This window comes from Eufriesea mexicana, unplaced genomic scaffold (assembly GCF_001483705.2).
Source record: "Eufriesea mexicana isolate 0111107269 unplaced genomic scaffold, ASM148370v2 scaffold10620, whole genome shotgun sequence".
Taxonomy (NCBI): Eukaryota; Metazoa; Arthropoda; class Insecta; order Hymenoptera; family Apidae; genus Eufriesea; species Eufriesea mexicana.
In genome coordinates this window covers 97,338-114,671 of record NW_016918268.1, presented here as the reverse complement: position 1 = coordinate 114,671, position 17,334 = coordinate 97,338, and the positions used below count along the sequence as shown (strand labels likewise).

Genomic DNA, 17,334 nt, shown 5'->3' with positions numbered 1-17,334 from the left:
CGAGGTCATTGTTTATCTTCTGGCTTGCGTTTACGTATCAAGTAGCTTACGTTAATACCTAAATTACTCAGGCAAAACGAAATAATCGAAAACCGAACACCGCTTATTCGCAAGGTTACTCGAAAGATATAGTAAGATGCTAACTAAGCGATACCGAAAGCTTTTCGTTTACTCTATTACCTGTCCATTTATTCATTTATCCACCTTGCCGCGACACGATAAGTTGCTGCCAAAAAGATAAATAAAAAAGGAAAAGAAAGAAAAAAAAAATTTTTCAAGCGAATCTTTTCTTATCTTTCGAAGCGACGACGATACAGATTGTTCGATTAATGAAATCGTAACGAGACGGAAATAAAGTGTAAAATGCGCGTAAAACAAATAAAAAGGGAATACCGATCGATTCAGTCGCAAAGATGACCTAGTGAACTGGCGAATAAAGATGAAGATAGGAAGACGCAAAGACGAGGTCGCGTCCATTGTGATCGTAATCGATCGTAAGACGCGTTATGTCGCATGGTTGCATCTGATAGTCGCATCGTAAACCGTGATGAAATTGCGCGAAATATAGTGTCGCGTCTAACAGTGCTAAAAACACTGGAAACGATTGAAAGAGTAGTCACAACGTACATGGCGCGTACAAATAATGCGCACATCATACTGCGAACTACACGATACCGGTTCTAAAGAAGACAAGCTAAAGGATCGCTACGGTACGAAGTAGGAGAGTGTGTGCGCGACATATACGTCGCGACCGGCTTCGCTTTGGCTCGCGACAACTCCACGTAAAGCGCACACAGTCGAAAGTGCGCGATTACGCACACGCGCCACGCCACGCCACCGTACGATACGATACGATACGATACGAGACGATACGATACGTTACGATACGATACGATACGATACGATACGATACGATACGACACGACACGACACGACACAAGACGAGAAGAGACGAGAAGAGACGAGCAGAGACGAAACGAGACGAGACGAGACGAGACGAGACGAGACGAGACGAGAAGGGACGGGACGGGACGGGACGGGACGGGACGGGACGAGACGAGACGAGATGGGACGGGACGGAACGAGACGAGACGAGATGGGACGGGACGAGACGGGACGAGACGAGACGGGACGAGACGAGACGAGACGGGACGAGACGAGACGAGACGAGACGGGACGAGACGAGACGAAGCGATACGGCACAATGCGACACACCACGTACCAGCAAGTGGTGAATATATACGTGCCCGATAAAAGTGTGTACACGACGTACGGATTAAAAGTACGACGTTGTGTGAATCGATGGAAATACAGGCTTCTTACCATCGTGCGCTTGTATCGAAGGCTGGACAAGTTCGCGTGGATCGTTTCAAAAATCCACCGTTTTTTCCCGAGCTCTAGCTTTTTTTTCTCTTTCATCGATGTTCGTGTTATCGTTCATACGGATTCATCGAGGGCAGTGTATTTCACGAGGTAATCCAGTTCCAAGAAAGATGATCAATTTTCCGGCATTGTCGAGTGTCTCGTGACGCGTAGTAAATTCACCTCGCGACCTCGTTCCCACGCACCTACATAACCACGCACAAACGAGCACACTAGTAACGAATCGCTCGACCAGATCTCGATACGTTTAAATGCACACACGCGCGCGCACACATGACAAACAAATACACACACATGCACTATACGCACTTTGCATCGTGTATAGACTCGATTATCCCTTGCGACGCTATGCGTTCCTCTTCTTTTTCGGTAGTAGCGTTAACTAACCGGTGTGGCTCGTCCACCTTCACTCTCACTCGCTCGCTCGTTTTATCTCCTGTCTCTTTCTCTCCTTCCTCGCTCCTCTCCTATCTTTCTCTCTTTTTCAATGTTACACGCTCCGCTATCTCTCTTTCCCAGATTTTTTCTAGCTATCGAGGCTGGTATACACGGCGAACGTGCACCACTTTTCGTCACACTCGATAAACACGACACGCGACGAAGGAACGAACATACGTAGCACTTTCCCGAAGTCCGAGGACGCGTACATCGTACGCGAGTCCCCTTTACGCGACCAACATTCGGCCCTGATAGATTCGATAGCCGCTGCTGCTTCTTCTTCTTCTCCTTCTTCTTCTCTGTTTCTTCTTCTTCAACTTCTGAACAGAGAGAAAGATATCGCGCAGCGAGAACTTACGAAATTGGCATCGCCGTTGGAACAACCAGCCATACTCTCGATAGTTACGATACGTCCGGGCGACACTCGTTACAAGCAGAATACACAAAACACAACGAACGGGATGTTAATACCAACACTGAAACGAACATGCCCGTGCGCATTCGTTCGTTTGTCGTTTGCTCGCGTGCTCACCCTGCCACACACGCAAGATACAGAGCCAGGTTATCGAGAAAGATAGAAACAGCAGGATGAAAAAGGGAAAGGAAGGAGAGAAACAGAGAATCCACGAGAGCGAGAACGAAAGAATTATAGTACGTGTATACGTGCTTTGCGTGTGTATGCTTGTGCGCGCGCGCACCCGCGCGCGATGTACGTGTACACGACTGTGCGCGTGTGTGTGCTCGCGCTCACGCGCTCCTCTGTATTTGATACGTATATGTGAAACAGAGAAGTCGAACGCAGCACCCTGTGCGTCTCTATCAGGCAGCTATCGAGGATACGATTATCATGCGCACTCTCTCTTTCTTCGTTTCCACTCGCGATGCCTCTGTTTCAGTCCTCTGTGTTCGTCAACGTCTACCGGTCTTTAACTGCTCCGGATCGGTGCTGTTCGTTTCGATCGCGCACTCTCACAAACAAACACACATACCGAGCATAGATTCGTGTATACATCGAGAGACGAAGCAGAGCTCCTTCTTCGTCGTCTCGTTCGGCCGACGCCGCGCGAGAAATACATACACTTTCTTTTACAAATATCGAATTTTTCTCGCACTTGAACACTTCCGAATCTTATCGATATTATCCCAAGGTACCGTAATTCCACGTACCTTGTCCGTTTACTCGAAAAATCCCGGTTTTCTGGGTTGAGACGAGTAAAGAAAAAACGCAGACACCGCACCTCCCTTGTCAGAAAGCACTCACGGCAGACCGCAACACATGGCTACGGGCCTCCACCAAGATCGGACGTCCTCGACTGTATTCGGCAAACTTCGGACAGGACCGTAGCTATCGCTTCGGTTGCCATTCCGCTCCCTCGTGAAAAAGGAATAATATTCCCTCCTCGCGTCGTACGAGTCCAATTTTCGGTAGATCCAACAGCTTATTGCTCTATATTGCTCTATATTGCTCTTATAAATGCAATTTTCGATAACGAATATATTTTTATTCGATATCTTTTCCTTATCTCGTATCTCGTTACACCATCTTAAATTCGTGTTCCTTGTTTCGTATCTTTAACTTTTAAAAGCATTTGATTCATGGTTTCCTGTCGATATCGTATCGAGATCTATTACATCGCATCGTCTTTCAGTCTTTTAGACTTGTATCGTGTTTTATCGCGTCACAATTTGTTCGCTACCGCGTACCCGAAGCTTTTATTACTTTGTCTTCACCGCGAAATATATTCTGCGCATTTCCGGAGCATTGTAACCTCTCGATAAAAAAATTCATACAATTTTTATAATTTCAAGGTGCATAGGTTTCGAGGTTTAGAATAAGCACGCGTAAATTCGCGTGAATAACAGAAAGGAAACAAGTGGAACGAATAGAAAAGAGAAAAATGAGAAATAGGGAAAGGGGCACCGAGGTGTTGGTTTCCGGCGCTGGCCAACCGTTAGAAGCAGGGCGAGGGTTCTGCACAGGCGTCCTCCGTCGTCTTCTACCGAAGGCCGTGTGGTGTCACGGTGAGCGTGGCAAAACCCGGAAAGAAGAAAAGAAGCCGAAGGAGCGTGGAGAAGTACGAAGGAACACGAAGGAACCCGAAGGAGCTAGAAGACCCTACTCCTCTTTCTCCTCCTCCTCCTTCTCCATCTCCTATTCCTTCTCTTTTCCATCTTCTCCTCCTGGTTTTCCTCACCGAAAGCAGCCCTGATTGTCGGCACCGCGTATACATCGAAACAAAACGCATACACGCGTATGCATGTGCGCGCGCGCTTTCTCATTCTCTCTCTTCCTTCGTCTAGCGTCGTAATTCCAGCTTGTTTTCTTTTCCTTCTTCCCTTTGGCTAACTAATTTTTAGCAGCGTAACGCTCGTCCTCGTAGATCGGACAGTAAGTTGAACGGGAAAAATCGAACGAAACTCGTTCAACGTAATCGTTAAATTCGCCAGAAAATTGCGCGATAAAAAAATCTTCTTTTTCGCGACGAATCTCTTAAGACGCGTTTACCATCTCTTTTCGTTGAGTAAGTCGCTCTTTATTTGTACCGATACGATATTTTTTACTTTATACGCATATATTATTAACAACGAAATTAGCGTCGTATATGCATTGACTTTGATCCTTGACAGTTTCGTAATATATGTTCTCCAAGACCCCATCTGTAGCTGATACAGAACATTTTGTTTCCCTCCATTACTCTGTTGCTCTTATTCTTTCCTGCGTATTATCTCTCCTCGTCGCAACTTCCCCACTCTGCAACGACACCACGCCACTTTGCTTTTTCTGCTCCCCCCTTCGCTATATCCACACACACGTGCGCGCTCAAGCTCACTCATTCGGTCGGTTCTCCTCGAGTACCATCTCTTTCTCGTCGACAATTCTTAGTTCCCATAATGAACCGTACGACGTGGTTCGTGGCTAAGAGCAAACGGACGTAGCAGTTTCCCCGTTTCATTAACGATAGCTTTAGAAGAACTTGACCTTTTGAAGCTACCCAGACAATCCTAACACAAAAATTCCTCCGATAATGTAATTTTTAAACGAGCAATTACATTTTCCACGAGAATTTCGCTCTTTGCTATTCTCACGATTCAATAAAACGAATTCGGAATCGTCCATACTACCATCGTACGCTTATAAAGGTATTTTATCTCGAGACGATTTAATTAAATTTCCCTTCCTAGTACGAGTCAGGATGTTATCGAAGAACATTACGTATGCAGAAAGCTGTAATTCGCGTTAATCCTCTAAAGAACCAAATGATATTTTTATTACATCTCGGTAAATAATAACCACGCGCATCTACGTATTTATACAACTCGAGCTCGATGTATCATAAATACGACGAGCAGCGAAACAAATGACAACGGTACTTTTTTACGATGCACATCGATTCGATCCAAAGTACGCATAGCAGCAAATAAGACCGATACTTTAATTGCTCGATAAAATATAAGAAAATTCTCTAAAAACCTATAAAATACAGGGGGAAGGGGGGGGGGCGAGAAAAGAAGGAAAATAATCGCTAAAGCAATAATAACGAGTTATAGGACTTTTTTAGACAATGACTTTCATCCCTTGGTCGTGTTTCTTATCCCCTGTTCCATTTTCTTTCCCTTCTGCCTGCCTCGCGTGTAACCTCTTTCGGCGGTTACTCGTTTCTGAAGCGTCAATGATGAAATGCAACGAAAGGGAGCAAAACGAAGGAATCATAGCACGCGAAAGAAAATGATATCGCTCGGTGAAATAAAATCCGTTTGCTCGTTAATCGCGTTGGTCAGAATCGAAAAGAGCACGGAAGCTCGAAATCGGTTGATATTGCTATTTTTGTCAGACGAGATCGATATCGCGACAACGATCGATATCGAACGACCTTCGATGAAACGATTCCCGTTCTCGAGTATCATCCAAAAAGCACACACGAGTCGAGGCAAATCTTTCTTCGATATTCGCTCGTTTAACTTTCGCTCTCGTCTCTTACATCTTACTTCTTTCGTTTCCCTTACCCTCCTCTCCTCTTTACCGTCGATTCCCGAGAAATCTTTACGGGCGAAGAAAAAGCCAGGTTAGGGTGGAAAGAAAAGGAAAGAAAAGGAAGGGAAAGAAAAGGAAAGAAAAGAAAAGGAAAGAAACGAAAGGAAACAATTAGAGAGGATGACAATGTTCGGTGTTCCAAGTTTGGTATGTCCGAGTCACAAGCGAAAAGCAACGTTGTCAACGAATCGATATCCGGATGGGCGTGGCCTTGTCGATCCTCCTGGATGCTATAATGTAGAATTTCTCCATGCAATCGTTTTCGTTCCAAAAATTTTCTTTCCTCCAATCACCTAACCTAACCGACATTTCATCGATCTGCTTGTTCGCGTGCGTGTTTCGTCGTATCTTTGTTAAAATAAAATTTATTCTATTCTCCCCCACACCCCCGACCTCTCCCACATGCGTACACATAAGCTTGCTCTTTTTACTTTCCGCAATATTCATTTACAATTGATCAATTTACAATTTGACGAATTTCAACGATCAAGAACTCTCTCGACATCGAATATTTACTACCATCGAAAGTTTCCTCATCTTCCCTGTCTCTCTCATCCTCCAGTTTCTTTCTCGCTGTGTCTCTCGACCGTTATATACCTCGTTACATTTTTTCCTTTGCGAGTCTCCCTAACGAATGTACATTTTGTCCATTCGTGTACATGGCACGCCTTACACGTGCACGCTACACGAAACGGTGGCTCTCGTGATCCTTCGGTGATTATTTCGTCGCGATACAAAGCCGAGATCAACTGTTTAATATATACCACGTACTACGCTTAATTACGGTTAATTTTCGGATAAACTTACGTAGGACGCGTAGAAACACGACGAGACTAGAAATTACAACTTGTCCGAGGGGAGAAAGAGAAAAAGGAAGGAAAAGGAAGGAAAAGGAAGGAAAAGGAAGAAGAAGGAAAAAGAAAGGAAAAGAAAGATGAAAAGTGTGATTGAAAAAATGGGAGGAAGGTTGAGCGCGTTAGTGGGGCGTTGCAGAAGCCTGGTCGAAGCGTCGGAGAGTTGATCGGAAGGGGCTGTGACACTGTGTGCGGAGAAGTGGAAAGAAGAAAGGACGAACAGCAATAGGCGAGGGGGATGCGAAGGAAAAGGGAACGTGGAGCATGAAGCACAGAGGGGGGAAGGAAAGAGAGCGAGACTAGAGGGAAAGATAGGGGACAGTACGCGAGAAGAGTATTCGCAGCATGTGGTCTCGTCAACCCCCTTGCACGCTACGCTTTTCACTCCTCTCTCTCTCGCACGCCTTCTACCTATCTATCTGCCCTCTACCTCTCTACACCGATTTCCTACTTTCATTGCCGTTGCTCCAGTTCAATCTCCCCCTGCGTTCCAAACTTACTTTCTACCTCGACTACCCTCTCTTTGTAAATACTAATTGCTCTATACAAACGTCCAAAATGTACTTAACGTTTTCCTTTTGTACCGAGCATTCCAGCGATACGATTCCTACGTTTTCATCGTCGCGCGTTTCTTTCTTATATTTTTATCGCGCTGCTTCTTTTTCCCTATTCTTTGCTACGCTTCTTGATACGCGTATTCAACAGAATCCCCTCTGTTCTCGATTTCAGCGCGTCAACTCGTATGGACAAAGACGAATACGAAGAAAACCAAAAGTATGCAGTTCGATGTCCACATGTGAAATTGTGTACCCCGTTTTGAAATCGTGCAAAAATACCAACAGTTGCCCCGCGCAGATTACATACTGTCGCGGATAAACACAGTTTCATCGCGCGCGTTTCTTCTTTTTTAATATTATCGTTAGTTATATTTACGCGGCAACTACTCCAACCTACGCAAGCTTTTACACATCGTTACTCGATGAATCATCATCCGATAAATTGGTCAATATAAAATCTATAAAGTCATTAGCTATTCGTTACGGGACAACAGCTGATAGGACGATCGTTTTATTTAATCGTAATGTACTCTTGGCCTTATTTCGACAGTTCCGAATATTCCGTTTACATTTGTCGCTTCATAAATTTCTCTTTTCCGCGCGATTTACTATTTACAATTTTATCTCGCGTCATCTCAACTCCCTGCGATTGCGTGTGTGTGCGCGCATGCATACGCATACGCGCGGAAACAAATTAAAAGTCTCTCTTCGCTATCCTTTTTGTACCCATGCATTTAGTACGCGATAAGCGTGGTGAAGATAAAGAGCATCGATATAGTTGATGATCGAACAATCTGTATAACGCATTGAAAAAAAGGAAAGAAAGTAACTGTAGAATATGTCCATAAAATGGTCAATACAGCAGGTAGGAAAATCTGTAGCTACGTTACTGAACGACTACCCTCTAGCGGTTCGGTAAGTTGCTAGGATACACCCCATGTTCGAACCCTCCCACGATTCGGCTATCGGTGCCCTTCTACTTTTCAACGCGTTGCTTCTATTGTAAAGAAAACACCAACAACCAACTGAACTAGACGCAGACATAAATCCAACAAAATTGTATATGGTTCTGATTTAGTAGTCTCGCCTGTCCCTCGATCTCGAAACTTTAAACGATTGTTCGCGTGTACCGTGTTAACCCTATATTAACGATTGGCTCTATCCAATAAACGCTTTTCGTCAATCACGAAAATCATTCTTAACGACACAGACTGTAAAGCGAAACTAAACTAGCAAAACTAAGCATGCTACAAAAGCTAACTTTAAACGCATATAAAATCGTATCGATAAATTTATTTCTACGCCAATCGTGTTCTAACAAATTTGACAATGACCTGGACGGAACTTCTCTACTGTTTCTTCCGGTTAACGACAAACTTTCCATTTACGTATATAGATTAACCAATGTATACAACTAACAATTATTCCCGACATTTGTCTCGGTTAAATAAGAGACACGTATCGACTGAAAACTGTAGAGAGAAACTGTAACCGCTTTCATAAGATTACATACTCTCGTAATCGAAGAAATAATCCGGAAGATGCTTGAATTTACGTATTCGACGTTTCACTTTTATCGCGATATATTTCTTGTTTGTTTTCCCATGTATATCGTACATTATACATTTCACTACCTACTCAGGCAACTGCACTTCATAAAAACATCGATACGTCGTGCAACACCATTACACGATATATCTATAATCTCGGAAGCGATCAAATTTATTTATTATCAACACGTAGAATCATTCAGGTGAATTAGGAACGAATATAAAAATACAAATAACACTTACCGTTTTCTTCTAAAGACCGGAAGTTGTTCCAGATTTTTTAGTAGTGACATCTTTCGTAGTTGACGCGAACTTATCTATTCGACATGTACCGGTTTACTCGGCAACCGGTACTAACCCCAAACACGAAACCAAACACTTTGTCGTACACTAAAATGAATTGTTTCACACCCGCACTTTTAAAGGATTATGACAACCGAATGAAATACCACGAAAATTCAACGATAATATGTAATTTAAGCAGAATTACTCATAAATACACGCTCAAAATGGCAACTCACGAACCAATCGTCTCCGCTTGTGCGTTTACAGTACTGCTGTAAACACTTCGTGATCAAATTAACAACCGTAGGAACGAAAATTTTTGTCGCTTTTTTGATGCGATAGAGAATTCGTTGATCGAGCAAACGATGCAAATTAATTATACGCAAAAGCAATCTTCGTTATTTTACCGACACGTATAACAAAAAAATCGAAGATTCTTATATCGTGTCTCGGAATTGACTAGAGTTTGCAAAATCCGGTAGTCACAGGTCGAAGCGCCACTAGTGTCATGGCCTTTTCCTGTTCACGCTTACTCTAGGGAAGACGTGAACAAAAGTTATATGGTAAGGAATTCGAAAAGTTCGATGTATTTATTTGACCAGGCTTGTAAGAAAGAGTGATATCAAGACATTGAGAACGTACGAAATATAGTCGAAGGTGAAAAACGTACGGAACATTCTACGATTGACCAGTTAACAGTGTTTCGATTTTACACGCGGCCACATGGTCACATGTCTTTACGATATTCGTATACATTTTATATCAACAAAGTGTGGTGTTTTGTGAATAACGTTGCAAAAACGATAAAAATGTTAAGTTAAAAAGAAATTGTGTTAAACGTATATATTGTAACAAGTGTTTAGAAATATTACAATTTCTGTCAAACTTTGCCTTTTAACTAAGCTATGTTTATGCATATTTTATGCTATTTTTTCTTTTTTTTTTTTTCTTTTGTTTTCCTTTTTCTTTGTTTTAGCATTGTGCTACGTTGATTAGCATCTGACGCGGATAAATATTGCTTGCGATGTTTGAATCTGTCAGAAAAAGAAATATCCTTGAAACGTTTTAGATTTTTTTATATTTTTTATATTTTTTATATTTTTTACATCGATCTATCCGGCAATCTTTACGTATTTTCTTTATAGTGCTCAACGTAATCCGCAGCATGTGACAATTTGTAACGTTACGTTATTTCCTCTGTATTTATTATACATAAACAAACATACGCTCCAAAAATAGTTTAATAGCAATATGAACTAAAGATACCGATATTCATTTAACTTAATTGTTAACTAGTGTTATCGAATGTTTTCCCTTACCGAATGATCAGAATGTAGAATGAATAGTAATAATTTTTATCTTACAGGTAAATCATGGCTGACATGGAAACGTACGACGATATAGTGGTACCCACCACAACATTACCAGTTGCACTTTCCGCAGAATTACCAGAAATCAAATTATTTGGTCGTTGGAATTGTGACGACGTGCAAGTGAATGATATGTCGTTGCAGGACTATATCGCTGTGAAAGAGAAAAATGCAAAGTATCTGCCACATTCTGCTGGACGTTATGCTGCGAAACGATTTCGAAAAGCTCAGTGTCCCATCGTCGAACGTCTTACAAATTCTTTAATGATGCACGGTAGAAACAATGGGAAAAAGTTAATGGCAGTAAGGATTGTAAAACACGCATTTGAAATAATTCACCTGCTTACGGGTGACAATCCCTTGCAGGTAATTTATACTTTATTATAACATTCTTTGGACAGTTACGTAGTGTAGTAAATAGAGACGATTAGAAGGAAAAGGCGTATGCTTTTAACTTTACGTTTAACATGTACACATTTCTCTGAAAAAGGTTCTCGTGACAGCTATCATTAACTCAGGACCAAGAGAAGATTCTACGCGTATTGGCCGTGCTGGTACGGTTAGAAGGCAGGCGGTAGACGTTTCTCCATTACGAAGAGTAAATCAGGCTATTTGGTTGTTATGCACCGGTGCTAGGGAAGCTGCATTCCGTAATATTAAGACAATTGCCGAATGTTTAGCCGATGAACTCATCAATGCTGCCAAAGGTTCGTCTAATTCTTACGCGATTAAAAAGAAGGACGAACTCGAACGTGTCGCTAAATCTAACCGATAAATATGTTTACACGTGAGAACATAAAAATAAATGATTTACGTTTAAAGCGATTCTCGTTATACATTTGTGCCACATTCCTCCCCACCCGCTCTTTAGCCTATTTTTCTTTTTTCTAAATGTTATTCCTGGATGCACTAGATATGCGATGATAGAGAAAGCGAATCGAGTAGAATGATTTGAATTTTAATGGCATTACGTTTGTTAGGAAGCTAATGACGTTCGAAAGTGAAATGAGAAGCGAAAAAGTTATTTAGAAGGAGAAGGAGAGAAAGGAAAAGGCATGATTTTCTAGTCGAACATTTGAACACGAGTGCCGCCGTTGACAGTTTATTTCTCGAGGTAAGGGTGGTGCAGTGATGCAGTGTTACCACTACAGAAATCACGTGGTAATAATTTCGAGGTTCAGTCGATTCGCAAGTTGATCGCGTAATTGCGTTTTTATTCGAAGTAAATCGCCGGAGTGAAAGAATGTCAGGACCATTGAAAAAGGTGATACGCGTATGCGTGTGTAAAATTCGGTAAAATTCTTAATAACGTATTCGATAATAATTGTTTCGTGGTCGAACACGTTTCGTCATCGGATTGAAAACATAACCATACCATCGACATAACGATATATTTTTGCTCTACATTTTGAACGTTTTCCCCATATTTTGCGATTAATTTTGTACGAACGGTGATATTTTTTTATTCGTAGATAAGATTAACAGGCTTGCCTGTACTTCACAATCCTCGTATGGAACTTACGTTATTATACGAGAGCATTTTACGGTTCATCACTGCTTTGCCAGAAGACTATGTTTACAGGAAAACCACAGAGAGTTTGGTAAAGGAAAGGCAGAAGATCGTAAAAGAGGTAAATGCTTTATTTAATTTTTCGATAGGTTCTCGAATTAAACGAGGAATATTGGAATGATATCTCCTTTTCGAATCCAACTAACGACGTAATTCCGAACAATGAGTACAACGTATTCCATGTTACAGAATGAAAACTTGGACGTTATAGAAGAAAAAATAAATCAGGGGCAGCTCGGAGAATTAGTGATCCAAGCGCAAAACGAATTGTCGTTGATAGAGCTGTTGGCCCAAGAAAAGCCGTGGGATAATTTGATGGAGAAAGCTCCGCCTGATCAATGGACATGGCCACCTTACAAATAGTTTAAATGGTTTTCTCGAATATTTATAAATAGTAGCGAGTAAGCGAATATTTCTCACTCGATCGTGTAAAACAGTGGTAGATTAAACTGCATATTTATAGAACGTATCGTGGAGAGTTGTGTGTTTATTCGTAGAAGCCTTCCCGATAAGAAATAAATATCGAGGTTAATCGATTTACGATTTACGTTGGACAACTGGCCGATTTGGAGAAATCGGTAAAGGAAAGAAAAGAGAAAAATGACGGGTGGTAATCGGGGTTGGTGATCGGGGATGGTGATCGGGGATGGTGATCGGGAAAAGACGAAAGTCGGAAGACGCAAGGATTGGAGCGTTTGGTGGAAAAAGGTGGCGAAACGTGGAACGACTATATCTAGTCGAAACTAAGAAACGTCAGATCGCAGACTGGAATAGAAGTTGAAAGGAATGCGGTAAGGAAAGAGAAGAGAAGAGAAGAGAAGAGAAGAGAAGAGTCGCGAGGCGGAGAGAAGAGAAGTGAGGTAAGGGGAAGGACAATGCTATGCGTTACGTAGTTAAGAGAAAAGGACGAAGAGGTAGTAGGCAGGTTGGTAGATAGATGAAACACGAGCGATGGTAGGAGAACGGTTTTAACCAGCTTTCACAGGGGTGGGGATTCGAGGGCCGCCGTCGCCGCCGCCACCGTCGCTCAGTTCCGATTTCGCGTCGCGTTCGAGGATAAGGACCGCGCGGATCGCACTCTCCTTCGAGTCGTCTTACCATCTGAACGCGTTGTGCGGTTCCACGATTCCGCTCTTTGTTTTCTCCTTCTTCTTTTTTCCTCTTTCTTCCTTTTCCTTTCCTCCTCTTCCCGCCTTTTGCCATTGCTTCCTTAGATTCTCTCCATCCCTTTGTCGCTTTCTCTCCTTCTTATCCCGGGTCTCGCTCTTCCCGTTCCCGTTCCCGTTCCCGTTCCCGTGCCCGTGCCCGTGCCTTTCTCATTCACCTCTCATTCACGTCTCTCTACTCGATTTTCCTGCATCCTTTACCGTTTCCTATTGCCACGTTTGATCTCGCGGCAAAAGGGTTTACGCGTTATCCGAGATATACGAACAGACGGCAGATCGCGTTCGTCGCGAATTCCAACCAGACATTTATCGAAGATTGGAAAGATTCGACAGCTGGGGGGATGCGCGTGTGCTACAACGTACAACGAGAGTTGGGGCTCTAGGACCAAGGGTATAATCGTATCGAGATACCCGTAACAGTGCATAATACCTACCGTTTAATCTACATTGTCATATACACGCACACATACGCTAATCAAGGCAAGTATACACACGTAAACGTAACAACTCGCGACGAAAAGAAAATGGTTCGATCGGAACGATAGAGGATTAGAAAAGAAGGGAAAAGGGAATTGAACGCGTAATCGTTGGTGGAAATTTACGCGAATGAACTTTCCACGAATTTCTTCCACGATCGTTCGAGAATCGATGGCCTGCTTTGGAACACGCGGAAATTTGATCGGGACGCGAGAGAAATTGGAAAATGGCTATTATAAAACGCGTCGGGAGTTTTATTAGCAGGAATTTTCGAAAGGTAAACGCGTGGACGGTAGATGGCGAGTAGATGGTGGAAGAATACTCGTGGAAAAAACCGTGTCCCTGTTCCCGTTCCCGACAACAATGCGCATAATTCGGTGGATCGCGGTGAGACGAAAGCGTTAGAGAGACATCGGCGTGGCTGGAACGAGTAGCGAAGAGAATCGAAGGGAAGAAATTTGCTAGTCGATCGATTTAGAATAGAATAGCAGGATCGATTTTCGTCGGTGGTGTAGGAAAAGAATAGACGAAATCGGAAGAAGGTTAACGCGCCGTGACGTTGCCCCGTTAGATGCTTCCCGCTCGATGCGCCGCTACCACGACCACCGCGCAGCTTTGTTCGCGCTCCAACCGTTTCTGCAAACACGCGTTTTCTCTTTCCTGCTTTTCTCCTTAATTCGTCGCTACGCTTTCGGACAAACCCGATTTTTCCTTTCTTTCCAACTCACCGGTAGGTTGGAAACGCTTTTCTCTATTCGAGAGATCGCGACCAGCGGCACTCTAGATTTCCGCGACCCGAACCTCTTACCCGTTTCGAAGCGGTCGGCGGTTTCGACCGGTTCAACGTCACGATAACGTTCATCTATCCGAGAACAAATGGACGAAGGAAAATTAGGGCGAAAGCGATCGACGGGTGGGAAAATTGGAAACTCGAGAGAAGTTTGTTCCATTTGCGCGCGCATATCGCGTTCGAGTTTGTTTGCGCCGTTGCGATACGACAACGCGTATAGCCGTAATTTTCATTCGTTAGCCATTAGCAAAGCTTTCGCTCGCTGGTTTCCAATTAACGAGAGAGTATCTCACGGGCGACGAATCTCGCGGCGTAACTCGACGACGCTCGTTTTTCCTTCCCCGTTGTTTTCTTGAGAACGCGGTTAATTTCTCGCGCAGCCGCGTCTATCGGATCTCGCGTCCTTTCTTTTCCTTTCTTACGCGTCGTTTCTCCAACGCGGTTGATCGCGGTTCATTTCGCTCCGTTTCCATTCCTTTCCTTTCCTTTCCTTTCCTCTCGCTCCGCTTCGCTACGCTTCTCTTTCGTCCTATTCGCCGTGCGACCGGACTCTTTACGCGATTTTCGCACCGTCTCTCGACCCAGCGGACGGAGCCATCCACCTTCCATTTACCTACACGTATTACGCGTATTATACGTATACGGTGATGCATCGAATCGAGTGGAAACACGAAGGAAAATCACCGAGAGCTTGAACGCATCGTTTCCCGTTTACGCAAACAACGCAGCTTTCACTTCTCCGCTGGCTCTTGCCATTTGCCCTTCAGCCTCGAGGACATGGTCGTCCCCGCGACCCGCGTTATCGCGATCGTCGTTGCTTTTCCTCCGTTTCGGTTTAAAATCGATACTCGTTGGCGAACAATATCGCCTGGACGAAGAGAAACAAGCGCGATTACGAAACGCGTTCCCGTCTCCGCGTACACGCATTCGCGATTCCTCGCGAGTGCCGCGCAACGCGCGCAGGAAGTTTCGCAACGGACGCTTCGTCTCGCGAAAGAATCGCGCGTACGGGCGCGCGATTGACCCGGATTTTCGGTGGCATTTTCTCGCCGACGAGACGCGAGACGCGAGTATCGCGCGCGGAACGAGGTCGGCGATCGCGCGAGAACCACGACGAACCACGGTGACGAGAAAAGTTTTTCGGCGCGTGTAGCAACGCGTAACGCGGTTCGGGGTAAAGGAGCGCCGCGAAAAAGCGGCTGTTCCAGATGGTAATAATCCAAGGGTTCCCTACCTCCCGTTTCTCGTTTCTCGCGCGCGTAACATTCAGCGAACGTCGAACATCGCGTCGACCGACGCCGCCGTCGCCTCCTTCGATTACCGATCGCATCTATCTCCGCTCCGCATCAGAAAACTTCCGCGATCTCTTCCATTCTCGCATCGATGCTCCCCTCTCTTTCTCTCTCTCTTTCTCTCATCCCTTCTTCCACCTCATTCCCTTTCCTCCCTCCTTGTACTTTGACGCGCAACTAGCTCTCTCTTTGCCGGTACACCGCTCTTGGCTGTGCCACCACCACCATTACCACCGCCACCACCTCACCACACCACCATCATCATCATCATCATCATCATCATCATCACCACCATCACATAGATAACGCGTATACGCATACGTGCCGTTCCGACCCTTCTCTTTTCTCCACCTTTCGCTCAATCGCTCCGCGAACCTTGCTACGTAGCTTTCCTTCCGCATACCAAAATTCCTGGGAAACGATGCCGAGAAAATAATTCCCGACGATGCCGTTTTCTTTTCGCCTTTTCTAGCGTTCTTTCGCCTCTGTTTTTCTCTTTGCCTCGTTCGCCTCGTTCCTTCGCGCGATCGTTCGATCTATCGATGGGTCTATCGATGGATGGATGGATGGATGGATGGATGGATCGGTCGGTCGGTCGGTCGGTCGGTCGCCGATCCGAGGTGTTTTTGCGCCGCTGCTGCTAGCCAACACGCATGCGCACAGGTGCGAACGGAATAGGTGCGGCACAGTGCACTTGCGCGACTGTGACTGACCTAGATGCCTCGCAAATAAAACCCATCCGTACTCGTTCTCGATATCCTGCCGTTCTCTTCTACCTTCCTCCGACCCCTATACGCCCCTCGCCGCTATCGCCTCATCCTTCTTCTCCTTCTCCTACTTCCGCCACCACGCTAAACCTTTCCCCTCCTCTCTTTTCCGTTTATAGTCGCGTCGCGACCAGACACGCTCGCGATAATCGCAAATCCACCTTTTTCCTTTTTTTCTCTTTCCTTCTTTCTTTCTTTTCCTTCTCGCCGAGAACGAGAAGCCCGCGAAAGAGGAAGGATCGATGGAGAGAAATTGACGGTGAAGGGAGACAACGGCGGTCCATCCGCGCGTTCCGATCCGTCGAACGCGGAACGCGTAACGCGTAACGCGTGTACGCGCGTATTTGCGCGGGAACGCGGCTTGGTACTAGATAGGTTGACCGCGCGAGCAAACGACGAGACCTAACAACGGCCGAGCAGTTAAACGATAACCGGTTATACGTTTCGTTCGCTCTCCTTCCGTGGAACTCGCCTTCGTTCTCGAATAACATTCGACGCTTTTGCTTTCCCTTCTCTTCGTCCTCTGCATCCTCTATCTCTTTGCTGCCACCTCTCGATAAGAAACCGACGATCGCGCGTAACTAGCGAGAAACGAGCAACGCGACGATCCGACTGCCCGGCTCTCCCCTATCCTCCAATGATGGCCGCGATACGAACGGAACAGGAAGCCACGAGCAAATACGGAAATCGTAGCGTGGATTACGGCATACGGTATACGTGGCACGAGGCGTTGGAACCGTTACGGGAGAGAAAGATCCATCGATGCTCGAGATCGATTCAAGATTCCAGATTCCGAATCCAC

At 44.7% G+C, this 17,334-nt stretch overlaps 2 protein-coding genes across 3 annotated transcripts; both read left to right on the top strand.

Annotated features, from left to right (window-relative positions):
• The first annotated feature begins 9,610 nt into the window (after positions 1 to 9,610).
• On the top strand, positions 9,611 to 11,291 carry RpS5a (ribosomal protein S5a). 2 transcript variants are annotated; one of them, XM_017908392.1, is made up of 3 exons: positions 9,611 to 9,663; positions 10,467 to 10,836; positions 10,961 to 11,291. In XM_017908392.1, the coding sequence occupies exons 2-3, from the start codon at positions 10,474 to 10,476 to the stop codon at positions 11,243 to 11,245; spliced, it is 648 nt and encodes a 215-aa protein (XP_017763881.1). In that variant the 5' UTR covers positions 9,611 to 9,663; positions 10,467 to 10,473; the 3' UTR covers positions 11,246 to 11,291. The 2 variants fall into 2 exon arrangements, with proteins under 2 accessions (XP_017763881.1, XP_017763882.1); XM_017908393.1 differs by lacking the exon at positions 9,611 to 9,663 and adding an exon at positions 9,678 to 9,766.
• Positions 11,292 to 11,624: 333 nt separating this feature from the next.
• ND-13B (NADH dehydrogenase (ubiquinone) subunit ND-13B) lies at positions 11,625 to 12,509 on the top strand. Its single transcript, XM_017908395.1, has 3 exons — positions 11,625 to 11,734; positions 11,943 to 12,101; positions 12,230 to 12,509. Exons 1-3 carry the CDS (start codon positions 11,714 to 11,716, stop codon positions 12,401 to 12,403), a joined length of 354 nt encoding a protein of 117 aa, XP_017763884.1. The 5' UTR covers positions 11,625 to 11,713; the 3' UTR covers positions 12,404 to 12,509.
• Positions 12,510 to 17,334: the final 4,825 nt, after the last annotated feature.